General features: G+C 55.8%; 1 protein-coding gene across 2 annotated transcripts in view; it reads left to right on the top strand.

Moving 5' to 3' along the window:
- Positions 1–26,462, top strand: part of FBLN2 (fibulin 2) — a 92,472-nt gene that overhangs the window by 63,414 nt on the left and 2,596 nt on the right. Inside the window, exons 3-16 of one of the 2 annotated variants that reach the window (XM_003926180.4) lie at positions 474–585; positions 1,913–2,042; positions 5,919–6,099; positions 9,921–10,130; positions 10,747–10,860; positions 11,565–11,666; positions 13,460–13,600; positions 17,951–18,085; positions 19,311–19,448; positions 20,323–20,466; positions 20,578–20,706; positions 21,210–21,335; positions 22,094–22,210; positions 22,687–22,815. In XM_003926180.4, coding sequence (XP_003926229.1) covers positions 474–585; positions 1,913–2,042; positions 5,919–6,099; positions 9,921–10,130; positions 10,747–10,860; positions 11,565–11,666; positions 13,460–13,600; positions 17,951–18,085; positions 19,311–19,448; positions 20,323–20,466; positions 20,578–20,706; positions 21,210–21,335; positions 22,094–22,210; positions 22,687–22,815 — 1,908 coding nt within the window. The remainder of the gene's footprint in view (positions 1–473; positions 586–1,912; positions 2,043–5,918; positions 6,100–9,920; positions 10,131–10,746; positions 10,861–11,564; positions 11,667–13,459; positions 13,601–17,950; positions 18,086–19,310; positions 19,449–20,322; positions 20,467–20,577; positions 20,707–21,209; positions 21,336–22,093; positions 22,211–22,686; positions 22,816–26,462) is intronic. The other variant, XM_003926179.4, reaches the window with a different exon arrangement.

Below are 26,462 nucleotides of genomic sequence, written 5' to 3' on the forward strand. Positions count from 1 at the left end.
GTTTTCTTCTCTCTTGTCCTGTTTTGGTGTCTTAGATTGGGTTCCTTAGAAGCAGAGCCTGAGTTCGGGGGTCTTGTGCATGTGTTGGTTCGTTTGGGTAGACATCTCAGGAGAACCATTTGAGGAGTGAGGGGTGAGAGGCGTTCAAAGCTGTGACCTGCGTGTGGTCTGACCCCGTGGGATCTCTGGAGTGCGAGCGGCCCCACAGAGCTGGCTGCTTTGAGACTGGGGGCTGAGCTCTAGCCCCATGCTAGCCTGCGATTGCCTGGGCTCCTCCCAGCCCCTGTGGGGAGGACTCCACCTCCCAGACAGTTCTCCATGGGCAGCTGTGTTGTGAGCTGCTGGTGGCCAGTGTGCACGGCGGTGGGGTGGGTGTGTGCCTGCCCAGTGAGGGAGAGCTGGGCGGGCGCCTGCACATCTGCTGTACTTGGGGACCTCTGTATGGTGACTCTTTCTCATGTTGCCATCCACAGGCTCCACCAAGGACCTGATCGAGACGTGCTGCGCAGCCGGACAGCAGTGGGCCATCGACAATGACGAGTGCCTGGAGATCCCTGAGAGCGGCACCGAGGGCAGCGTCTGCAGGTAGGGTGGGCTCCTTGGAGCAGGCAGAGCTGCCCACTGGCCTTCTCCAGAACCCTGCTTACCTAGGGCCCGAGGCCCTGGGCAGCCCAGAGAGCGCGTACCTTCCCCTGCCTCCGGGGCACGAGGGTGACTGGCTGTGGCTGCTGTGGGCCGTCCGGCCAGGCTTTCTCCAGGCGTGGAAGGTCCAAGATGTCCCAGGAACAAACCAGCCACATAAATTGGTAACTGGCCTAGTGAGCAAGATCCGAGGAATATATAATTTGAAACAAGTTTTAAAACACTGCCGTCGCCTCGGAACAGCTGGGTGCTCGCCTCCCCACACGCTGCGGTTGCGGCCGCACTCAGCCTCCTCGGGGCTTCTCTCCTCTGCCCTCTTCCTGTCTCCGCTTTGCTGCCCTTGGGCCTCCAGGAGGCTGCCCTCTCACCACGCTCCCTTCCTGCCGTGCTGACTGTTTCTTCTGACTCTGATATCGCAGCAAAGCAATCATTTATCCCCGTGCCTTCTTCCCTTTTCCAGGCCCAGAAGGGCTCTTGGTCAGCTGCTCATGCTTTCTTTTTTTCCAGGGACCCCGTCTAACCTGCTCATTTTTCCAGACAAAGACACAGTTCAGAGAGGCAATGTGATTCACTCAAATCCGTGCAGCTCACTGGCAGCATGGCCACGATTAGACCCTGTGTTTCCCACTGTTCAGCCACGTCCTTTAAAACATTTCTATTGTAACCTTGTCTTTCCCGTCTGCTATTCCACCAATCTGGGGCTACTTAGGAGTTAGAGCATGCGCCACTGGGACTGCTGGAGTTTGGAGTCAGCGGTCCTAGTGCATGCTTGCATCCCTCTTGTGGACATGCCCTGCCTCAGGGGATGCTGCCCCCCTGCCCCCCATAATCCCCACCGCCCTGTCCTGGCTCTGGCTTCTGCAGCTGACTTGTCAGCCACCTCTGCCCCAGGCAGCCCAATGGTGACTGGCAGGCAGTGACCAGGGACCTGGAGCCTGTGCCCCTCCAGGCTGACCTGCCAGCCTTTCCTGGGATTGTGTCTCTCTGTCCTTCTCGACCCTTGTGGTGGTGGGAGCCCTGATACCAACCCTTCTCTCTCAGAGGTCAGGGACACACAGCTCCGAGTCAGGGGACCCAGGCCTGCTTCTTCTTGGTTAAGCCAAGAAATGACACCCATGCAACCCAGCGGAGGTTGTGCTGGCTCGGCCACCAGCACCAGCTCCCTCGCTGTGGACCTTGGACAGGGCTTTCCTCCTCCGAACCTCACTCAGTTTCCCCTCTGGGAGGATGGGGCAGGCGAGCGGGGGCTGAGGTACCCCCCGTGTTGCAGGACAGCCCAGAGGCACTGCTGTGTCTCCTACTTGAAGGAGAAGAGCTGCGTGGCCGGCGTCCTGGGAGCCAAGGAGGGTGAGACCTGCGGGGCCGAGGACAGCGACACCTGCAGCGTCTCCCTGTACAAGGCAAGCCTGACCTGCACCCTTCACGGGGGGGCGGGGCAGGGCGGCGAGGGGGGAAGCTGGCCTGGGCCTGAAGGTCCTCACGATCCAAGAAGTTAGGCTTTCCTTGGGACTCCTCCTGGGGGTGGTGCTTACGCCGGGGGTGGGGGACTCTTCATCTGCGCAGAAAATGTTATCAGTTAATAAACTGGCCAATTAATTCAGAGAATATTTTTTAGAACACCAGTGTGTGCCCCGGGCTCTGTTCTAGGCATCAGGGATGTAGCAATGAATAACACAGATTGTAATTCCTGCCCTCCCGGGGATTTCTTTCTGGCCAGGAAGACAGAGGAAGATCACGATGAATATGTTAGCACCTGGCGTGGTCGTGGTCGCAGGTGATTTTGCTAAGGAGGAAAAACTAAAAAGAGGTGGGATAGGCAGTGTCAGGGCTGGGGAGGGGCTACAGTGTCAGCTGACAGCCTCACTGAGAAGGGGATGTTTGTACAGTGCCTGGGGTAGGGACGTCTGTGAAAATGCTTTCAGGCAGAGTGCAGCACGTGCGAAGGCCCTGAGGTTGCAGCCTGCTTGGCATGTCTAGGCTGTGTGGCTGGAGTGCAGCGAGTGACAGGGGCAGGCAGAGCCAAGCCCGGAGAGATGACAGGGCTCTCGGCCATCATGGGAAGGACTGTGGTTTGACTCTGAGTAAGGTGGACCCCATGGAGAGTTTGAGGGACGTAATTTGGGTCCCTTCTGGCAGTTGTGGGGACTGGTTATTGATGGTGGCTTTCCCACATGGGCAGTGGGATTGGGGTGGGGTAAAACCACCGGGCAGCAGTGGTGCAGAGAACAGTGTGAGCTAACACTCAGGCAAGGACGTTGGGAAATGGGGTGTGTGGTCCAATGGCCTGGCAGCAGTAGACACAGGCCACCAGGAGTCCTCAGGCTGGCACATAAAGGACAGTAGAAGATGCTGAGAGCTTTGGGCTTCTAGCGGAGCGTCTGCACAGCCCTGGGAGGGATTTTCATCAGGAGGTCAGTTTGTGTGCTGGAGCTTATGGTGGCCACTGCAGGACAGAGCCAGGGACAGGGTATCCGTTTGGCTGTAAGTAATGGAAAACTTCCTGGAACACTGGCTTTTCTCTCGTGTGCTGCAGGCTGGGAAGGCAGACCAGAGTTAGGGGAGTGAGTGGCTCCATGGTCGTCAGGAATGGGGCACGGGCGTGGTGGTCTTCTTGACCTGCCAGCTCTAATTTGCTGCCTTATGGTCCAGGATGAACTCCAGAAAAGGACAGGAGAGCTTCCTTGTTTTAAATAATAATAATAATAATAACTATTATTATTATTTTGAGACGGAGTCTCTGTCACCCAGGCTGGAGTGCAGTGGCGTGATCTCAGCTCACTCCATCCTCTGCCTCCCGGGTTCAAGCAATTCTCCTGCCTCAGCCTCCTGAGTAGCTGGGATGACAGGCATGCACCACTACGCTTGGCAAACTTGTATTTTTAGTAAAGACAGGGTTTCACCATGTTGACCAGGTTGGTCTTGAACTCCTGACCTCAAGTGATCCACCTACCTCGGCTTCCCAAAGTGCTGGGATTACAGGCAGGGGCCACCGTGCCCGGCTTAAATTATTTTTGGTCATGGTAAAATACATGTGATGTAAGATTGATCGTCTTAACGATGTTTAAGTTCACAGCTCAGTGGCATTAAGCACATTCACATTGTTGTTCAGCCATCACCACCATCCTTCCAAGGAATTTCTCCTTGAGTTGAAACTGTTCCCATTAAACACTAACTCCCATTCCCTGTCCCTGTAGCTCCTGGTAACCACCATTCCACTTTTTGTGTCTGTGAGTTGGACTACTCTAGGGAACTCATATAAGTGGAATTATTCAGTGTTTGAGCTTTTGTGTCTGGCTTATTTCATGTAACATAATGTCTTCAAGGTTCATCCATGCCATGTGTAGCAAATGGAAGTGTTTCCTGCCTTTTTGAGTTGGAATAATAATATTCCGTTGTGTAAGACAGACCACGTTTTCTTTATCTGTGCATTCATTGATGGATACTTGGGTTGCTTCTGCCTTTTGGCTATTGTCAATAATAATGCTGCTGTGAACATTAGCAGAATAGCTCCCTTTTTTGAGGGTGGATGGCACTTCTGCTTAGATTTCATTGGCTGGAGCTTAGTCTGCTGGCCACACCTAGCTGCAAGGAAGACTAAGGAATGTAGCGTCTATTCTGGGAGGTCAGATGCCCCGCTGAACATGGGGAAGAAGGGAAGACAGACATTGGGATGGATAGCTGGCTGTCTACAGCAGAGGTGAGGGCAAACTAGGGCAGTAGCACAGTTTCAGGAGACCTCCCAGAAGGGACCTCATCCTGACTGGGGAGCCGGGAAAGGAGTTGAAGCCCACCGTCTAAAGCCTGGGTGATGGTGACAGAGGCTGCTGGATGGTTCTGGCATTTGGGGGAGGAATTTGACTTCAATTTTCGTCATCTTGGGGTCAGTTTTTTCCTTAAAACAAGTAGTATTAGTGAGAGGACCCCGTTGACAGAGTTTAGAAACGTTTAGAATCCCCTTTTCTGGTTTTGACCAGGTCTCTTTTCTGAGCCTCAGCTTTTCTATCTGGAAAATTGGGATAATAATCCTTGTCTTTTTGGTTGGTTGTGGGGAATCAGAGATAATGCAACTAAGTGTTAAGTATGTGATGGGCCTTCAGTAGCAGCAAGTGCTCAACGTTGAGAGATGCAGGACTAGAGTATCTGTTAGCTTTTGCTGGATAATGTACCATCCAAAACCCAGTGGCCTGTTGCTGGCTTAGCACATGAATTTGTGGTCAGCCAAGTACTTCTCCTGACCTGAGCCATGCTCAGCTGATCCTGGGGGGGCTTGCATATGTGGCTGCTGCCAGCTGACAGCTACACTGGAGCTAGATGATCTAGGATGGCCTCCGCTGGGGTGACTTGTCTCTGCTCCATGCAGTGTCTCAACCCCCAGCAGGCTAGCATGGGCCTGTTCCGTTAGTGGATGTGCAGAGTTCCAGGAAAAGAAATAGAAGCATTCAAGGTCTTTTGAGGCCTAGGCTAGGAACTGGTACACCGTCGTGTGTATCTCATTCTATTGGCCAAAGAAAGACATAAGGCACAACTAAGAGGCTGGGAAATATACACATCCTCTTAATAGAAGTAGCTGCAATATCACATTGCAAAGACAGTGAACACAGAAAAGAGTGAATAATTGGTGCTGTTGGTGTAACCAATATACCACTGTATTTTAAAATAATTAAACCAATTAATTTTTGATGAAAGTGGTCTGGGGTGGGGTAGATCTACATGTTTAGGAAGCCAGTCTTCTATTTTTATGTTTATTTATCTTTAACTTGTAGCTTTCATCTTCAGGATCACTTCATGGCCCAAGTGGGCTGCTAAAGCTCCAGCCATCACATATGTGCTCCAAGAAGGAGAAAGAGGGGGAGCAAAAATAATGTACTTGATTCAAGTAGAATCATCCCCAGTTTAAAGCCCTCCTGAAGTCTCCACCGAGTGAATCTGTCTCTAACTGCAAAGGCCCCTGGGAAATGCTGCCTTTTAGCTGATTGAATAGAATTGGGGTTTGCTAGTAAACATGAGGGGATAACGAGTGTGGCTAGGGGGTTAATTTATAGTTCCTTCCACAATAGGCCATTTATTTGTTATCTATTTCAAAAGACTTAAATTAGCCCTACCCTGTGCCAGACCAGGGAAATAGAGGCAGAGGGCCCCTCTGCCCTGGGAGAGTACGTAGTTTGGCAGAGAAGATAAGATAATGGCGAATTCACCTTGATTTATCAGCCCCTCCTCTGAGCCTAGCTCCAGGCTAGGGCCAGGGATTGGGCAGTGATAACCGTCTCTCTCTGCAGCAATGCTGTGACTGCTGTGGCCTGGGCCTCCGTGTGCGGGCCGAGGGCCAGTCGTGTGAGTCCAATCCCAACCTGGGCTATCCCTGCAATCATGTCATGCTCTCCTGCTGTGAGGGTGAAGAGCCTCTCATAGTACCTGAGGTCCGCCGATCTCCAGAGCCCGCGGCTGCACCACGGAGAGGTGAGTGCTGCCCTTCCCTGGCTGTAGCATATGAGGTCCAGGCTGGGTGACCTCTGGCCTTCCGTGGGGACCCTGGGTCCATCATCACCTGTGGCTTGAGACATAAGGTCTGCTCTAAACAGAGTTCTGAGGATGGTGATTTCATTGTTTTCTGTGGACCACCCACTCCACCCCCCTAACCATAAACTACCACCCATCACCCTTTCACCATCCACTCATCACCCTCCCCTCTCTTTGTCTGTACATCTTCTTCCCTATCCACTTACCAGTCTGCTCTTTTTCCATCCATCCATTGCACTTGTCCCCCACCCATCCTCCTGCCCTCTTGTCCATCTCTCTATCCATTCATCCACTCCCCCGTTCATCCGCTATCCCATTATCTGTCCATCCATTTATCCATCCACCCACCCACCCACCTACCCACCCAATTATCCATCCATTCATCCATTCATCCATCTATCCACCTACCCACCCATCCACCCACCTATCCACCCATCCACCCATTCACTCACCCACCCATCTGTGTATCCATCCATCCATTCATCCATATATCTACCTATCTACTATCCATTCATCCATCCATTCATCCCTTCGTTCATTCATCAGTTCCTCTATCCATTTATCCATCTACCTACCCATCCATTCATTCATTTATCTGTCCATCTGTTTGTCTGTCCATCTGTCTGACCATCTATTCACCTATCCATTCATCCACCCGCCCATCTGTCTATTTATCTATCCTTCTGTCCATCTATCCATCCATCTATCCATTTATCCATTCATCCATCCATCCATCCATTCATGCATTTATCCATCCATCCATCCATCCATCCATCCATCCATCCATCCATCCTTCCTCCCTCCCTCATTGTTCTTGGTGTTACCCGCTTCTGTTTCCCTTCTTGTGATGTGTCTTACAGCTGCCATGTCTAGTTCCTCTCTCCTAGCCAGGGCTGTCTCCTGGACCCATGACCATTAGCTTTCTCTGTGCCTGGTAGGTCTGCAGGAGCCCAATGAGGGTGCCCCAGTGAGTCAGCGAGTGTCCTTTGTGCACATGGGCCTTGGTGGCCCTGGGGCTGGTGCCATGAGAGTCCTGGCAGACTTGCTTTGTGGGTATCCGCATGTTCAGCCTCAGCTGGTTGGGGGTTAGATGTCCAGGTGGGTTCCAGAACCACCAGCTTAGTTTTTTTGCTGTTCCTATGGACCATCATCTGGGGCCCCTGTGAATTTGTCCTGGGCACTTCATGGAGTGGGAATTAGAGCCACAATGGGAATGAAAGCCACAGTGGGAATTAAAGCCACAATTTAATCCTGGTATCAAGATTAAACTCTTGGCCTTGGGAGTCAAGCAGACTTGGTTGGAATCTCAGCTCCTTTGCTTACTTGGGGCAAGTCACACAGTCCTCAGAGCCTTCACTGTGGCATCTGTCAAATGGAGTTGTATTCTTTACCTTGTTCAGTGCAAGGATGAATGATAGGATGCCTGTCAAGGGCTTTCCTCAGTGCCTAGTGATGCACTCAGCATTGCCACCACTGTTGCTGTTACCATTGCCATGTGTCAGTAGCTCAGAGCAGGAAGATGAGGCCCGGAGAAGGGCAGGATCTTGCCCCAGGCATATGCCGGGTCTTTGGCACAGCCAGGGCTGGACATCTTGGCTCTAATGACTCCATTTCTGCCTCAGGCTTCCCGTTGCCCGGAATTTTACCTAGACCCAGTCAGCCTGGGCTCCAAGCGACCCAGGTCTCTGTCACTATAATGCAAGATGGTGGAAGTCTGTGCATAGGGATTAAGATGCCTGCTGTCTGCAGCTGCCAGGGCCCAGGAGATCCTACAGGAAGAGCTCATATCCTGTGAGGTGCAGGTTGGGGAACAGATATCTGGATCTCCTATCAGGATGAGGCAGGGGCGAGTGTGTGGGGGTTGGACCAGGCCAGCCCTGGGCAGATTAACTAAAATAGATGGACAAACCACCCTCGCCAATCCAATGTGGGTACAGAGACTAAGTCCAGTCTAAGGAAGTGCTGCTTGCTGAGATTGGCTCTAAGGGGGCTGGTTGAGTACTGGTATGAAGGCCAGGTTAGTACACAGAAGAGTCTGGCTCGAGATAGAGTTTGAGAGGGAGTCTGGCTTTAGAAGTCAAAGGTCGGGTGGGTGGGCAACATGGCCAGGCATGATCCAGACCAGAGATCCATGCTTCCTCCTCCTGTGAGGAACATGCTGGTGAGGGTGAGCTGAGCCTGAATCCTGGAGGTGCCGCCTAGCCTGTGGTGTGCTAGGAGGGGCCCTGGGACCAGGTCTGTCCGCCACTTGCCTGCAGTGCTAAATCTCTGCAGGGCCAGACTGCCAGCCATCATGGCCCTGCCTGGAGGCACCGGCTGGGACTGATTGGGCTGCAGCTTAATGTAAACATCCTCCATATGAAACACGTTCCTCAGACGTGACTTCATGCAGCTACTCTCTCTGTGGGCTCCACTGCCTGGGTTGGGTGGGAAGGGCGGAGGCCCTGGGCTGGCACAGAGCTTGGAGGGGCTGTAGGCCTCCCCCTGAAGTCCCGGCTGCATGCTTTCTCCACAGCTGTGATACAGAGAGCTTCTCAACGCAGCTTAGCCCCAGAAGCCTCCTCTCCCATTCTCACCTGCTCCCCAGGGCAGCCCTGGGAGATGGGTTTATCTCAGAATCTGGAGACACAGAGAGGCCTAGTGCTGCCCAAGATGACCCACCTAGGGAAGGCCCAGGTCAGTGGTCACATCTGAGCCAATGGAGCCCAGATTTGGAGCCCTTTCTGTTGCTAAGGAAGGTCCTCCCTGATGTCACTGAGGTCAGGGGTCTGAATCCATTATAACACTTTAGTGAGAGCTTCCTTGTGGGTCTGACCCTGTCCTATTGTAGGGGATGCAGTGATGAAGACTTGGACCTGGCCCTGATGTGTTCATTCTCACTGTGGAGGTCTGTTCATTCATTTGCTCATCCATCCATCCATCTATCCATCCATCTGTCCATCCATCTGTCTGTCCGTCCGTCCGTCTGTCCGTTCGTCCATCCATCCATCTATCCGTCCATCCATCCATGTAGCCACCCATCCATCCATTCATCTGTCCATCCATCTACCTACCAATCCATCCATCCATTGTTCATCTGTCTGTCCACCCATCCATCTTCCTGTTCACTCATCCACCCACTCATCTACCCATCCATCCATTCAGTCTCACACCCATTCATAAATCCACTCACATATCCATCTACCAACCCATCCTTTGATCCACATATCCACCCTTCCATCTACCCATCCACCCACCCATCCACTCACCCATCTGTCTGTTCATCCACTCACCTATCCATCTACCCATCTATCTGTCTGTCCACCCACCCACCCATCCATCCATTCAGCCACATACCTCTTCAACCATTCACCCATGTATCCATCTACCATCCATCCTTCTACCTACCCATCCACCCATTCACCCATTCATTCACCCACCCACCAATCCATCCCCCCGTCCTATCCATCCACCCATCCTATTCATCTACCCACCCATTCATTCACCCACCCATCCACCCACCCACCCATCTACCCATCCATCTATCTACCCATCTGCTCACCCACCCATCCATCCACACCCATCCATCTATCTACTCACCTATCTACCCATCCATCTATCCATCTGCCTTCCCACCCACCCATCCTGCTTCATCCATCCTTGCTGTCTGCTGGGGACACAAAGGTCCTGATGAGGACCTGCACTAGTTTCCTGAAGCCGGTGGTCTCAGCCACCTTCTCTGACAAAGCTGGCTCTGTCTTGAGCTCTAACCCCTGTCCCAGTTTCAGAGGCAGAGATGGCAGGCCGAGAGGCCCTATCCCTGGGCACAGAGGCTGAGCTCCCCAACAGCCTGCCAGGTGATGACCAGGATGAGTGCCTTCTCCTCCCGGGAGAGCTGTGCCAGCACCTCTGCATCAATACTGTGGGCTCCTACCACTGTGCCTGCTTTCCCGGCTTCTTGCTGCAGGATGATGGCCGCACTTGCCGCCCAGGTAAGGACTGTGATGGACAAGGCAGGGGCTGTGGGCAGGGCTGATCTTGCCAGGGGGGTGTGGCATTCCTGGGGTGCAAACTGTGGGTTCCTTCACCTCCTGCTACCTCACACACTGGAACCCACAGGAGCCTGAGGCCCCCAGTGATGGGGAATTTGTGAGGCAGAGAAAATAGAAGCTTCCTTCCTGGAGCTCCATCTGCAGGGACCTGGCCCCAGTTCCTGGTCCTATATTTGAGCTCAGGAACAGGCTCAGGCCACAGAGGCTCTCACCAAAACCCAGCTATCTCCCCGACGCCGGGCCCACGGTGATCCAGAGGGATTTGCTCCCAGCCAGTGGTCCCGAATTGATTGGTTTTTAATCTAGACACTCTTTTTCCTTTCTCCCCTCTCTTCTTCCTTGCCTCTTTTCATCCCACCCCCTGTACTCCCAGTAGCTGAGATCGATCTTGCCTAAGGTATATGCATACTCCAAACCTCCGTTTCCTTTCCTGTGAAATGGGGTGGGGGATTAAATGTCAGTGCCCTGCGTGAGAAGGGCAGGTGCCTAGAAGTGCCTGAGGCCTGGCTGAAGACCTGAGACCTCCCCCAAACCCCTCTCTGTTTACCCGTGACAGAGGGTCACCGTCCACAGCCAGCAGCCCCACAGGAACCTGTGCTGGAGTCAGAACTTTCCCAGGTGGCCCCTAACACCATCCCGCTGCCGTTGCCACAGCCCAATACCTGCAAAGGTAAGCAGTGGGGGCAGTGTCTCCAGGCCAGGGGCCAGGGCCCAGGGGGTGGGTCTGGGCTGCTTGCAGGTGGTGAGCTCTCTGCTGCTGGGTATGTACAAGATGGCCCTTCCGAAGGGGGTGCTTCTGTTTTGGGGATGATGGACTCACCCGGGGCTGAGTGAGGAGCCGAGGAAGTCACTGAGGAGGCACAGTGTGGGGCAGCCTGGGACCTGATGTGTGATCCCAAACAAGCCCATTAGCCGCTCTTTGTCTCCATTCTTGCAGTTGAGGTAGTCGGTTCCTGGTTTGCCGAGCTGTGGTGGAGGCCGCGTTCCGCGGCGCCTAGAAAGTCCTCTTCTTTGTCGTTCTCCTCCTTCCCTCCCTCTCCTTTTTTCCTGCCTCCTTCCTTTCTCTTCCTCCTTCTCTCTTCTCCTCCATCTCCTCACTATTATTGCTGTCACTCAAGGCATGGGCTGGGATCTGAGTGGTGGGGGAGGCAGACCCAGGACACCATCCCCGACGCCAGCCAGTGTTGGAGCAGACTTAACGGATGCACCTGTGAAAAGGACCAGGAGTGGGGTTCCTTGTCTCCCAGGCTCTCTGCCTCCCAGGACCCTTGTTTCTGTGTCTCACTAGTAGGTTAGAGACAGGGATGGGGAATGAGCCAGTGTAGGCCAAGGCCAGGCCCGGGTAATCTCTGATTTCTTTATGGTTTCCTTCAGACAATGGACCCTGCAAGCAGGTGTGCAGCAGCGTTGGGGGCTCAGCCATGTGCTCCTGTTTTCCTGGCTACGCCATCATGGCGGATGGCGTGTCCTGTGAAGGTGAGTACCTTGGGGCGCCCTCCTACCTGTGCAAACCTGAGTTGGTCTGTGATGGGGACCTCCAGGTGGGGGTGGCTGGGACCTAAAACTTGATGAGTTTGTGGGGGAAAGGTCTTGGCTGCTATGATGAGCACCCCCAGTAGAGCAGGTTAAATAGTCACTCCCTCTCACGTGGCTGTGTGGTGTTACATGCACTCCTGGGTGGCCCGAAATGTGGCTGCAGAGGGACAGGGCCCGGGCTCCTCCTCTGGTGTTGCTCCGTGTTTCCTGGAGTGGTGCTTCTCCCGCTGAGTGTGTACCTGAGTCCCTAGAGGCCTGGGTAAAACAGGTGGTCCTGAGATTCTGCCGAATCCCCAGAGATCGAGTCAATAGTCCGAGTGGGTAGACCTGAGAATTTGTGCTTCTAACGAGGTGATATGGATGCTGCTGGTCCGTGGACACCACCTCCACTCACCTTGCCCTTGATTGTTGCCCTGGTCTGTGAGGCCATCTTCAGGCCTGGGTGAAGTGGGGGAAGGGGAAGTGATGCCGGTTGTTTTAAGAGCAGACAGAAGTGTCTCCAGTGATGAGTGAGAGGGAGGCTGGACAGCAGGGATCCCTGGCTGAATCTGTTCCCAAATGAAGGACATTAGTGATGATTAGCTGTCCAGGGAGCCAAGTCCTTCCACCCGTGGCCCCGCCTAGGTCTGGGTCTTGTCTCTGCGGGGCCTCTGGGGGCCAGGCCCCCCACTGTAAAATGAGGCCATTGGATCCAGCACCTGCTGGGTTGGTTCCCACAGTGAGTGGCATCTGAAGAGCCAAGCTGAGAGGTCTCAAGACTCCACCTCCTGCCTGGGGGCAGGTCAGAAATGGAGCATGCAGAGCCTAGGAAGAACGGCAGTTCAGGCTCAGGAGATGAGACCCTGGCGGGTGTCTGGGGAGAACAGAATGAAATCTGCCTGGGTGAACACCCATATCCCTGCCAGAAGCTGAAAGCCTGTGTCCACCCCCAGCTAAGACCGTGTTCTGACGTGGACAGATACCATCCTACAGGCCAAGAGAAGACAGTAGATTTGCCTAGGGTGCATGACGTGGCGGTGACCGGCAGGCCTTCCTCTCTGATGCTGGGGGCAGCTTTCAGGTCCAGGTGGAGCTGGGTTCTCTGGGCCCCGCCCCCCATCTCCCAGGGCCCTGAAAATGTAAGCACTGCATCTCTCCTGGGGCGGGCCTCCTTTGGGCCTAGCCCTGTGAGGCCTCTCTGCCTGTGCTGGCCGTGCAGCCTGGCCTTCGTCTGCATCCTCAGGACCCTCTCCCTCCTCTGGAGGCCCTGGCAGTGAAAGCCGGGTTCCAGGCCACAGGTCGTGATGGGCATTCCTAGGGCCACCTGTCCCCTTTGGGACAGAGCATAGACACTCAGTGTCCTGGAGCCCTTGTGGGCCCTTCTCTGGTTTATGTGGTTGGCCTGGTCCCCTAAGTATTGGACTTTGCAAGCTGTCTGTGGTATGGTTCCTTCAGTGGCTGTGGATGTGGGAAGTGTCGAGTGTGCACGGGAGGCGGCCTCTGGGCCTGTCTCCACTGTGACTGTGGGCAACCACCCACCTTCTCTGAGTCTCGCCACACCACTGTCGTTACTGAAGCAGTGGGGCCCAGTTCTGCACACTCAGGCTTGGGCCCAAGGCCCAGCTGCACACAAATGGGGAGACCCCGGGCAGGCCCCACCCCTCACTGGGTCTTCTCCTTCTGTCACTGGGTGTTCCGTGGCAGGCCATGCCCCTCTAACAGTACTTCTGTTTTCCTCCTGCGGCTGCTGCTAGACCAAGACGAGTGCCTGATGGGTGCTCACGATTGTAGCCGGCGACAGTTCTGTGTGAACACCCTGGGATCCTTCTACTGTGTCAACCACACAGTGATCTGTGCCGAGGGCTATATCCTCAATGCGCACAGGAAGTGCGTGGGTAAGCCAGGGCCCCGCCTGCCGCCTGCCGTCTTAGCTCTCTGCTCTGCTCCACACCAAGCCTGTCACACTGCGGCCACGTGCCAAAGGGTCTGCCCTTTGCATGTGAGCTCTCAGCACAGCCGGCACCCCCGTGCTCCATGTCTCACCCTTGCGTCCTGGCGTCCTGTCCCGCTTGGCTGCCAGCTCCACCCGGAGGCTGCTTTCCCCAGGGACGTGTCTGTGTGTCAGGGAACTGGATGTGTGGCCTAGTGGGTCGTGGACCCCACCTGAGCTGCAGGGAAATGAGGGAGTCACACATGCTGGGAGTAGGATAGCGTGTGTGGGGTCTGGAGGGTGGGAGGCCTGGGGTCCAAGCAGGACCCCCAGAAGCTCTGTGGCTGTGGATGAATGACTTGCCTTCTCCTAGCCATAGTTTTCTCATCTGTCACATGGAGGCTGTTGCTCCTCCCTTGACAATTGTGTGATGTGTGTGCACAGTTGTAGCACAGAGCCTGGGCACTGTGAGCATGCTACATCAGCCGCATGCCTTCCCCAGGATGCCCCGCAGAGGCTGGTGGATGGAGGCTGGGGTCCAGCAGAGCCCGCCTCGCACACCAGCTTGACATTCTCTTGCTATGTGATCTTGAGCAGCAGAGCTCTTCTCTTTGAGCCTCCCTTTGTTCCCCTCTGACTGTGGGGCCAGAGGACGGGGTGAGGGCTCACGCCTGGCACTTGCGCTGCGCATCGCCTGGGTTGGTTATTGGTGACGTCTCTTATTTCCCCTCTCTTAGGCCGTCCGTGGGCCCGGGGCTGGGACTCCAGGAGTGCTCTGTGCATACGTGTCTGCAGCCTCCGATGTTTTCATAGAGGACCATAAGCCCTTGTCCTCATCCAGTTCGTGGTCCCAAATGGAGATAGACCCACAGTAGCTGGGACTCAGGGCAGACTGTGGTAAATGCCATCACAGAGACACACGCAGAGGGCAAGCGCATTCCGGCTGGTGGTAGTGGAATAGCATTTGGAAATCAGGAAGGGCATGTGGGTAGAAGGAACAGCTTGAAAAAAGGTATGGACATAGGACCAGAACATAGTGTGTGCAGGCCTGTGACCAGAGCCCCCTTTGTCTTCTGTGTGCTCCATGTCCAGCCGGGACATGTCCCCTTCCTTCCTCACCTTTCACCGCTGGGCACATGGGCCCATGGTGCTGGGCTGAATGCCTGCTGCAGACATGTTTGCCCTAGGCCTCCAGCCGTCGGCACAACATGCGCTCCTGACCCTGCCTGCCAGCAGCTGGCCAGCTCTTCCTGTCTGGGTTGGGTCCGTGCGTGTATGTCTGGGAAGGCAGATTCCCACGAGGGCCCTTGAGCACCCCTCCTGGGACGCCCTGCCCTCTCACTGTGCCTGAGTATGCAGGCTCCTCTGGTTGCTTGGAGGTAAGACCTCATGCTAAAAGGGACCCCCAGGCACCTGCAAAGTGGGTTCTGGGAGTAAAAGAGCAAGGGCACATTCCATTCAGCAAAATTTATGAGCTCATATGCATTCCTTTATTTCTTTCCCTCCTTGTTCATCCTGTACAAACGTGTCAGCGCCTCCTCTTCATCCTTCATGCCCCTCGTGCACACGCTCATCCTGTCGTGTTAGCACCTGCTGCGCGTTCTTTCCGTCACGTGCACGTCCACAGCGCACTCCTGCAGTTTGCTCTGCACTTGTTTATTAACCCGGGCAGGTGAGACGGGAGGCTCATGCTAGGATCAGGAGTGTGGCCTCTGCAGCCGGCCTGCCTGCCTGTGCTCAAATCCTGGCTCTTTGAATTTCTAATTATAGGCCTTAAACGAGTTGGTTAACCTTTCTGAGCTTCAGTTTCCTTAACTGGGAATGAGATAACAGCACCCACCTCAAAGAGTCATTGTGGGGATTAAATGAACTAGTTCATTTAAAGAACTTGCTAGTTCTGTGACATCATTGTTAAATTCAACCAATGTGTTATACTGAGGCAACCTGCAGAAGTAGTAAGCTCTCCGTCACTGGAGGTATGTAAATCAAAGTGGGACAGTATTGGGTGTGAGCTCTGCCAGAGACTCCCCTGTGCTTACCAGTTACCTTTCGTGGTCTGTAGACTGTCTTGGGCACAGGGAGGAGTGCTTCAGGCGGGCTGGGCTGCAGGGAGGGGAGGCAGCCCCCAGCTCTGAGCCTCCCTTAAAGCGATGCTGCAGCAGTGCCTGAGTGATGGGGCCAGAACACAGCTCGGGGCCAGGCACTCTGGCTTCTGTTCTCAATCCTGCCACATGGCTGGCCGTGTGACTGGTCCAGTCACAGCACTACTGGGAGGCTGATTTCCTCATCTGTGAAATGGGGCTTGCAGAACCATCCTCTAAACCACCGGACCCTGGTGAACCTCCGCTCATGGTGCTGCTATTATTTATTGCCTTAATTCCTCCAGGCTGTGGGAGACTCCCTGGGCTATGGGCATGTCTGGGGTCCTGGGAACTGCCTCCCTCTGTTAGTCCAGCCTATAAATCAAGTCTTTATCTTGCGCAGCCAAGCCTTCCTTGGAAACTGCTGGCCCATTCCCAGCCACCCCCGGGTCTGCCTGGCCTGGACACTGTTTGGTTCACCTGTGAGTTTGGGAGGGTCTCTTTCTCCAGGGCTCCACCTCTCCACCTGATCTCCTAGTCGTCTTTGTAGACTCAACTTGAATGTCACCACTCCTGAGAAGTGAATCTGATGGTCCAGAACCACAGCAGGCAGCTCTCTGGCTGGAGCCTTCAAGCCTCCACCTGCCTGTCCTTGAGGGCCAGAGCTGGGGCTGACACACCCGCTTGGTCACAGGAGCCTAGCACAGAGTTAATGTGTATAGAATGGATGCATAAGCAGAGGAATGGCGCGCCCGACCGCCACTGCAAGGTGGAGCATCAGGAGTCAGGAACTGGGTCAGCTCTCCATGCTGGCTTAGCTCTGGCCCCAGGGCGGTTTCTGAGTTGGTGGCCTCTGTGACCCTGGGGGCGATTTCAGAGCTAGTGGCCTCTGTTGCCCCAGGGACAGTCTCTGAGTTGGTGGCCTCTGTGGCCCTGGGGACAGTTTTCTGAGTTGGTGGCCTCTGTGGCCCCGGAGACAGTCTCTGAGTTGGTGGCCTCTGTGGCCCCAGAGACAGTTTCTGAGTTGGTGGCCTCTGTGGCCCTGGGGACAGTCTCTGAGTTGGTGGCCTCTGTGGCCCCAGGGGTGGTTTCTGAGTTGGTAGCCTCCCTTATGCATCCTCTCTCTCCTTCATTGGCTTCTCCTCTCTCCAGCTGCTTAGCCCTGGAATCTCCCAGGAGTTGGTCCTTGTCCTCCTCTCACTGTGGCCTCTTCTCCTGGGTGGCCTCAGCCATCTGACCATTCTCAAGTTACTATTCTCACTTGAACCCTTTGTGTGAACTCAGAGGCGTGTCCTCGGCTGCCTCTTCCCCCTCAAACTCTCATGGCCAGCAGGTCTCCCACCTTCCCCCACAGCCTGCACCTCACAGCTGCCCTCACTGCCACCGGTCCAGCTGCTTGGCCAGAAGCTCTGTGGGCCTCTAGGCCCCTCTTCCTGCCTCATCTTCATCTCATCCGTCATTGGGTCCTGTTGCTTCCAGCTTCACAATACTTCCGGAATCCAACCGCGGCTCCTGACCCATAGAAGGTAGTCTGAGCCACTGAATCTCCTGCCTGGATCCTCACCCCTATTATCCACCCCATGCCAGAGATCCCTGCTCCAAATAAGTCAGACCACTCCCTCCTCTGCTCGGAACTCTCTGTGGCTCCCAGCCTTCCTCCTGCTCACCCTCTTTCTCCTCTCTCTCCCCTGCAGCGCACGCCGCTCCTGGCAGGCCCTTGAGCCTGCCCGGCTGGGCTCCTTCTCAGGGCCTTCACGTCCCTGACCCCTCTGCCTGGACTGTCTGCACGACCCAGTCTGTCAGCTTGTCACACCTTTGCTCAAATGTCTTCTTTCCTGAGAATCTATCCCTGACCCATCCCCGCCCCCCCCGGCATCCTGCTCTGTTTTGTTCACAGCACTGAGCACCACCTCCATTTGTGTGTGTTTATGTATGTATTGTGTCCCCTCCCCTTGTGTGTCTGCCCCACAAGGGCAGAGATTTCTGTCTGTCTTGGTCACTGATGTACACCAAGTACCAAGAACGGTGCTTGGTGCATAGCAGGTGCTCAATAAATCTTTGTTGAATGAACGGATGTTTGGGTGCCGAGACATCAGCCACATCTCTGGATGGTGAGCACCTTGAGGGCAGGACCTGGTGCTCCCTCCCTCCTGGTGACCCAAGGTCTGCTGGCTGCACTCAGCCACTGTTCTGGGGGCTCCCTGCAGCCTCTGACGGCCTTGCTCTCCCTGCAGACATCAACGAGTGCGTGACGGACCTGCACACGTGCAGCCGGGGTGAGCATTGTGTGAACACGCTAGGCTCCTTCCGCTGCTACAAGGCACTCACCTGTGAGCCAGGCTATGCCCTCAAGGATGGCGAGTGCGAAGGTGAGAAGGGCCCAAAAGGACCAGCTGGAGGCCCTGCCCCTCCTTGGCTCCACCCCAGTCCTGCCCTGGCCCTGCCCAGGCCTGGCCATGCCCCTCCTCATCCCCTCCCTTCTAGCAAGCTCCCCTTAGTTGGGTTTCCTGCTGGTGGGAAGACCCCATGATGGTGGTGTTTGGGGCAGAGGTAGGAGGCTGAGGCTGGGTGAGGGCAGGCTAGGTTTACCCCGGCTTTGCTCCTGCCTGCTCGTGTCTGGGTGCCAGTTATTCTCCTCATTGTGGGTTGGTTTCCCTGTTTGTGTGCTGAGGTGAAGCCCACAGAGGGCTCACTCTGTCCCTTTCACTGGAAAATTCCACCCTTCTAAGCAGAGGGAGGGGTTTCATCCAACCTTTTCAACAAGTACTTCCCGAGCTGCTCTTATGTACCTGCCGGGTCCTGGGTACCAGGGCTGCAAGGTGGGGTGCTGTGGCCCTTCTCTGATCTCGTGGTGGGGTGCACACAGGCAAACGGAGATGGCAGAGTGACTGGGGGCCCCTGTAAGTGATGGGTTCAAGGAGGTCCCTGGAGGAGGTGATGTTGGAGTTGAGACCTGAATGAGAAGCTCCTGGGGAGGGTGTTCAGGCAGAGGGGGCAGTGTGCTGAGGCCCATAGGATGTGGGGAGGAAGCACTCTTGGCGTGTTCCAGAAGCAGAAAGTCTCTGGGGCTGGAGCCTTCTTGCTACCTGTGCTACCTCCCTAAAGTGGGGACACATGACCTTACCTTCAAGATCGAGGCACATGGTGGGGACATCCCCACTTCTGCCCCCTGCAAGTGTGGGGCAGTGACTAACAGAGCAGGCTTGGAAGCCCGTCCCCCGAGTTCTGTCCTGGTCCAGTGCTCCCCAGTGGTGGAGGCTTGTTTATGCCTCAGCTTCCCTCTTTGTAAGATGGAGCACATCACGACATCTACTTTGTAGGGTTGTGTGGGGATTAAGGAAATCAGTCCATCTCAGAGTGCCCAGAAGAGTGCCTGGGACCAAGGAGAAGTGCAGTAAACATGGCCACATCGCTGTTACTCCTGCGACAAGGGCCATGTCAGCAGCAGTGTGGCCCTGCCAGCTTCTCAGGGAGCAGAAGATCTTTGTGGCCATCAGGGTCATGGTTCTGAGGGCGGGGATGTGTGGGCAGGGCTGCCCAGTGTAAAGGCAGGACCTGCCCTCCAGCCCTTGACACCCAGCCTCTCCTCTGCAGATGTGGATGAGTGTGCGATGGGCACGCACACCTGCCAGGCAGGCTTCTTGTGCCAGAACACCAAGGGCTCCTTCTACTGCCAGGCCCGGCAGCGCTGCATGGAGGGCTTCCTGCAGGACCCTGAAGGCAACTGTGTGGGTGAGCAGGGGCTGCGGGGCTGGTGGCCACCAGGGGCCTTGTGGGGGCTTTGAGGGCTTTAGAGACCAGAGAGGCCTGGCTTCTGCTCTGTTCCTCTCCCAGCCTCCTTGTCCCTCCCTGTGAATGGCATGTCCCCCAAAGTGCAGCTGCTTCCACTACCTTGAGCTGTCGGACCTTGGCTGAGTTACTATGCAGTGGCCTCCGTGCAGATGTCTGTGGAGTTGGACTGGATGCGAATGAGTATCCACTTTTGTTAACCAGTCAGCAGTGCTGTGTGATAGATCATGACCTGGCACATACATCTACGCACATCCGGGAAGAGCTGGAACACCAGCGTCCCCACACAGTGCTGCGTGTGATACCCACTGAAATTCCCCATTAGCAGAGAATGCCAGTGAGACCTCCTAGAATGATTCTATGTTGCATTCGAGGGTTGAGACTTTTAGTTTTACAGATGCCAGTCTAGTTGTCCCCAAGTGAGCCTGAGGTTCCACCCGCTCTGCACCCCCATCAACTCCTTCCAGAAAGGGGTTTGCTATCTTAGTCTCTGTGCCTCTAAAATGTCCTGTTGATGTGCTGTGCTTCCGCAGCATCATGTGCTTCCCCGGCCTGTGGTTGGTGTAGTTACCCTGGTACTGAGCCTCCATCCCGCCCCGCCTCCAGCTGCTCCGTTGGGCAGATATGAAAGGGTGTAGGGCCAGCCAGCAGGTGCTTGGGTTCTGGGAGGTGGGGCACAGGGGTGGAACATTCTGGTCCTGCAGCTCTGACCAAGGCTGGTCTGGAGCCTAGGACCCTCCCAGTGTGGCCCTGGGAGGGGATGGGGCTTGGGAGGGCACCACGCCAGGTTCCCTATCACCCTCACCTGCCTCTGCAGACATCAACGAGTGCACATCATTGCCCGAGGCCTGTCGGTCAGGCTTCAGCTGCATCAACACAGTGGGCTCCTACACTTGCCAGAGGAACCCACTGGTCTGCAGGCGCGGCTACCATGCCAGTGAAGATGGGGCCAAGTGTGTGGGTAAGGCCCGCCCCTCTGCCCTGCCAGCCAGCGCGGCTTGCCTGCTTCCCTATCCGTGAGTGGTGTGTGTGGAGGGAGCCCCAGGCCTCAGGGTGTCCTGCTCATCCACAGACGTGAACGAGTGTGAGACGGGTGTGCACCGCTGTGGTGAGAACCAGGTGTGCCACAACCTCCCCGGCTCCTACCGCTGCGACTGCAAAGCCGGCTTTCAGCGGGACGCCTTCGGCCGGGCCTGTATCGGTAGGTAGGGCTGGTGGCCAGGACTCCTGGGAACATTTGGCTGGGCCCATGCCCTCTGTACACTTCACCTCCCCATGCCCAGCACCCCCATTGCCTGAGTGGGACCCACCTGATGAAGCTCCCAAGGCCGCCTTCTAGCTGGCCTCATCCTCCTGCTGGGCCTGACTGTGACTCCCTAAGCTTCTTGGTCCTTGCTGTCTCCTCCTTGTGTCTCTGCCCCTCTTGCTCTGGTCTTTCCTGCTTCCCTCAGTCTCTGTCACCATCTCTTCTTGTCGCTTGCTATGCCTGTGTCTGTCCTTCTGGCCTCTGCCTCTCGCCTTCCTCCAACACCCTGGCTGTGTCCCCGCCACCTGGTCTCTGCCTCTCTGTCCTTGCCTCTCCCTGTCTTTCCTTCGGTGTCCTTCTCCCACCCAGTCCCCTCTTCAGCCCCGGGTGGCCCCTGGGGGTGGAGGGAGCTGGCTTCCAGGCCACCCACCCTGTGCCTGCGGCCTGCCCTCCTGTAGACGTGAACGAGTGCTGGAGCTCGCCGGGCCGCCTGTGCCAGCACACGTGTGAGAACACACGAGGCTCCTACCGCTGTTCCTGCGCCTCCGGCTTTCTGCTGGCGGCCGACGGCAAGCACTGTGAAGGTACACTGGCCCTAATCTCTGCCCCTGACCCTGGCCTCCGACCCCATGCCGCCTGGTATCCACAACGGACAGAGCCACCTTGGAAAGCCCAGAGCCTCCATGGCCCTTCGCCCTCACGCCTTCACCCACGCCGGCCCCTCCGTCCTCCTCCATCTGGCCAGTCCCTCTAAGGCCTCCACTCTCGCCTTCCTCCTGTTGTCTTCTGCCCTGAATTCCCCCGATGAGGTCCTGGGGCCCCAGCTCCCTCAGTCCAGAGGGGCTGGGTCTCTGTGTCATCTGTGCCCCTACATGGGGCATCCGAGGCATGAACAGGTGCGTTCGTGTACCCACCTGTGTGGGATGCACCTGTGGCTGAGGGAGGGGCTGTCACATTATTCCCACGTGTTCATGGTGCTGTTGCCCCAAGCTCAGTGGGGCCTGGTGTGGAGTGAGGCCACCAGGCTGCTCAGCGAGGGGGTGAGGGGCCAAGACAGAGGGGCATGGGGTCTTGCCCCATTTACCTGGCACCGTCTTTCCCGGCCCCTCCCTGGCCTGGGGGCACTTTCCTCACTTTCTCCTGGCGAGATGAGTTGGCTGAGACCCCTGGGAGGCCAGGCATCCCTGCCCAGTTACTGGGCCCGGCAGGAGAGCTGGCCCTCAAATGGGCCAGCCCCATTCCAGACCAGGGAGCATGGTGGGCCTGGCTGTCAGGAGGCATCTGGATGCGCTCTCCAAGGTGGACCTGGGCCCTGCATGACTGCCCGCTGGTGTCGCTGCAGACGTGAACGAGTGTGAGGCCCACCGTTGCAGCCAGGAGTGTGCCAACATCTACGGCTCCTACCAGTGCTACTGCCGCCAGGGCTACCAGCTGGCTGAGGACGGGCATACCTGCACAGGTACCTCTCCTCTGCCCAAGGGCTCCCTTCCAGAGAGACTCCTTCCCCTTGTGCCAGGCTCCCCGAGAGTCCTTCCTGGGCCATGGACACAGAAAGGGTTTAGCATGAGATCTGCAGTTTTATAGCTGTGTGACCTTGGGCAAATTGCCTCTCCACTCTGACCTCAGGCTCCTCCTCTGTAAAATGGGAATAGGGGGATGAAGAACTAAGTTGACACAGGTGCCCATGACTGGCATCTGATTGTCCCTTCCGCTGGTGGCAGCAATCAGGGAGCAGCCCTAGGGTGTAAGCACTGGAGTGGGATCCTGTTTTGCTTCGTGGCCTTGAGCAAGTCTCTTCTACTCTCTCGGTCCCCTTGTCTTCATTTTAGAAATGGGCCTCTAAGCTCTGTGACTGTGTCAGGGACAGGCTGACTGTCAGTGGCTGGGCCCTGTGGGTGGACGGGGTTCACTGGGGGCCGAACCTTTCTCTGACAGACATCGACGAGTGTGCTCAAGGTGCCAGCATCCTCTGCACCTTCCGCTGTCTCAATGTGCCGGGGAGCTACCAGTGTGCGTGTCCTGAGCGGGGCTACACCATGACTGCCAACGGGAGGTCCTGCAAGGGTGAGCAAGTCCCCCCACCCCCGCCTCCACCAGGGTCCCGGGCAGGCTCCAAGCAGACCCAGAAAAGCACACATGGCTTGCATGCTCTTGGAGCCCCCACACCCAGTGCAGAAATTTAGGATGGCCACTGCCTCCAGTGGCCACATTCACTGAGGTTGTGCCTGGGATGAAGAAGCTGACAGTCTTGCTGCTGCTCAGTCCAGCTTAGAATCTTCTAGGCCTGGGCTCGGCTCTGTGACCCTGCCCTGAGAGTGGGACAGGGATACTCTGGGGTGATTCTAAGGAGGCAGGAGGCCTGTCCAGTGAGAAGACTGCAGAAGAGCCGCAAGGAACCCAGGCAGTGTCCCGAGTCTCTGCAGTGTTATGCGGGCACAAGGGGATCAGGCAGGTCTGTGGACCCAGAGTGTAGGGTGGGATCCCTGGAGTAGGGCAGGGGGTCACAGGGGGACTGATCCCAGCCCTTGTGCCAAAAGGCGTTCTCCTCGTCAGAGCTGTGTAGATCTGGGAGGGGCTGCACAATGGGAGGGGCTCCCACTCCCCTGCCATTGAGGATGTGCAAGGGCTGGCCAGTCACCTGTCCGAATTTGCAAGAGAGCGGACTTTGTCCCTGAATAGAGACCATGTTCTGTGGTATTTAGTATTCCTCCTCCTCTAGAGAATTGTAATTCTAAGTTCAGTGCAATTTGCTACCAGATTCTGGGCCCGGTAAGTCACCAGGGCAAGGTGAGGGGCCACGACGCAGAAGGGGCCCTTGCCCCGGGAGAACCAACCGCTAAGCCCCTCGGCCCCTGGGCGCTGCAGAGCTCAGACCGCCTGCCCTCCTTCTGGCTTCAGTGGCCAGGTCTTCCCCATACATGGAGCTGAGAACCTTGAGTTCCCTGGGGTACAGCCTTTGGGGTGTGACCAGGGGCCCGGCCCAGCCCTGGGCATCTTCTTGGCTCACAAAGGCAGGTCCTGGTGTTCTGGGGACCAGGGGTCAGAGTTAGCACCCAGAAGGGTTTGGAGTTAGCCCAGCATGGTGCAGGCTGGTGGTGGCTCCCTGTCGGTGAATCCCGAGGTCAAGTCGGTCGACTCTAGCCAGCTGTCTGCGTTCTCCTTTCTATTAGCATAGAACAGAAAGCAGCATGGGGCAGGTACCCCTAGGCTCCAGCCCTTAGGTGTGTACCTAGTCCCAGTGCTCGAGGAGTCCTTGCTGTGGGTGGATGTAAACATATCAGAGTCCTAAGTTAAATCAAAAGACTGCGAGAAGACCCGACTCCTCTGACTGGGAGGCCTGCTGGGCCCACAGAAGCTGGCCTAAGTCTTGCGGGCTGCAAAGCCCTCTGCTATTTAATTTTAAAAAAATCAATATGGACTCTGTAAAATGTAAGGATTCTACTCACCATGTGCTTAGCTTGGCAGGAAATATGACTTTATCCTTCTGGATTGTGATTTCACACATGACACCAAGGCCCTGTTCCTCCTGGTGCCAAAACACAAGTGTGGCCACTCAAGGAAGCCCTGTCACACCCTGCAGTGACAGTAGTTCTTGGAGGAGTTTCAGGATGGCAGCCTGTCTACACTGAGGACAGACTCTCCCTGGCTTTTTATTTTCTGACCCACACCAGGCACCTGGGGACACCTTGATGCCCACATGTGCCTGGCTGGCCACTAGAGAGGGCTCCCTGGGACAGCATCTACCCATCATGGGTGTACCTGACCCCCAGTGCTTCTCTCTTGACCCGGCTTGCCCCCGACCCTGTCTCTGCATCCTCTTCTTGGGGTGGCTGCCCCTCTGCCCCCACAGCTTGCTCTGTGTTGAAGAACTGGTGAGGCTAGGTCCCCTCTGCAAGCCCCGGCTGCGCCACCAGCCCGCACCAGGAGGGTGGGGCAAGGTAGAGCCCCACATCCGCACATCTGCTGCCCTCACTTCCTCTCCAGACCTTCCTTCTGGAAGAGCCTTCTGACTCACATGGTGGGCAAGGGCACAGCGGGGCTGTCGGCTACCCGGCCTCGTCCATTTTCCAGGTCACTCCACATAGCCACTTCTGCAGCTACTGACCTTCAGAGCTCAGAGGTTGTCATCTTGTTCTGTTCTGGCTTGGGCCAAACCCTGAGGTCCCTCGGCTTAAATGGAGGCGGAGGTCGACGTTGGCGGAAAGAATATGCTGGACAATGTCTCCATTAGCCTCCAGCCCATCTCCAACAGTTGGAAAAAAAAAAAAAAAAAAAGACAGGAAAAGCCAAAGGAGGCCCTCTCCATGTGGAGTCCATTAGTGAATAATCCACAGCCTGGGACCACCCAGCTGGGCTCTACCCTGCCTGGCCTCTTGCGATGTTTTCTCCCACTCACCGCTGCGCCACCGTGGGACCCATTTTACAGAGGGAGGGAAGTGAGGCCCGGAGAGGTGAACAGATGTGAGCTGACCCCTACAAGAGAGCCTGGTGGCCAAGAGCTCAGAGTGGGTGGTAGGCCACGGGTAGTGAGTCCTGGCCTTGCCCTGGAAGCCGCGTGACCCGGGGCACATCTGTGGACACCTATACCTGCCTGGTGGGGTTGGTGTCGGCGCAGAGTGCCTCAGGCATCGCAGGGATGTTAGGCGATAAACTCTGGAGGCAGGCTGACTGTTGTTACTATTACTCGTATATTGTTGTTATTGTTAGGAGTCAGCTTGGCATCATGATTGATCCCAGATTTTGGCATCAGGCATGCCTGGCTTGCAGCCCTGTTCACTGCTCTGTGACCCTGAGCAAGGCTTTGCCCCTCTCTGCACCTCCATGCCCTCCTCTGTCTGAGGAAGCCAGTGACCCTCACTGCCCGGGGCTGGTGTGAGGACTGAGTGAGGAGAAATTTCTTTTTTTTTTTTTTTTTTGAGACAGAGTTTCGCTCTTGTTACCCAGGCTGGAGTGCAATGGCGCGATCTCGGCTCACCGCAACCTCCGCCTCCTGGGTTCAGGCAATTCTCCTGCCTCAGCCTCCTGAGTAGCTGGGATTACAGGCACGCGCCACCATGCCCAGCTAATTTTTTTTTGTATTTTTAGTAGAGACGGGGTTTCACCATGTTGACCAGGTTGGTCTCGATCTCTCGACCTTGTGATCCACCCGCCTCGGCCTCCCAAAGTGCTGGGATTACAGGCTTGAGCCACCGCACCCGGCCACGAGAAATTTCTAAATGGTATTGATATAGAGGATTGGAAAACAAAAACTGAAGCCCTCCATGGTTGCCCCTGGAAGACCCCTGCCTCCACCCCGTGGAACTTCTCTGAGGCCTCCTGAGACGGCCCTCTCTGGGCTGAGCAGCTCATCCTTAAAGAAAGTTTCTTAAGAACCCATTTCTAAGACCTTTTGTCCTCTGGGATATCTGTGGGTTACACACACACACACACACACACACACACACGCACACACACCAGCTTCTCTGAGCTTTTGTGAACAGTATCTATTCCTCTGTCTGTTGATGTTTATATGTATATGTTTCTTTCTTTGTCCCAGACGGGCCCTCTGTGTGTTTCTCTGCACCTGTGTGGGTGTGCGTGTGCTCACGTGTGTGCTGAGCCTTTGTGGCTGTTGGAGTTCCTTCTGAATGTACAGGAAGCATCAGCACACCTGTGGCTCATGGGGGACGTTCACTCATAGCTCTGTGTCTCGGAGTCTGTACTTCAAGCGA

The sequence above is a fragment of the Saimiri boliviensis genome, chromosome 8 (genome assembly GCF_048565385.1).
Source record: "Saimiri boliviensis isolate mSaiBol1 chromosome 8, mSaiBol1.pri, whole genome shotgun sequence".
Taxonomy (NCBI): Eukaryota; Metazoa; Chordata; class Mammalia; order Primates; family Cebidae; genus Saimiri; species Saimiri boliviensis.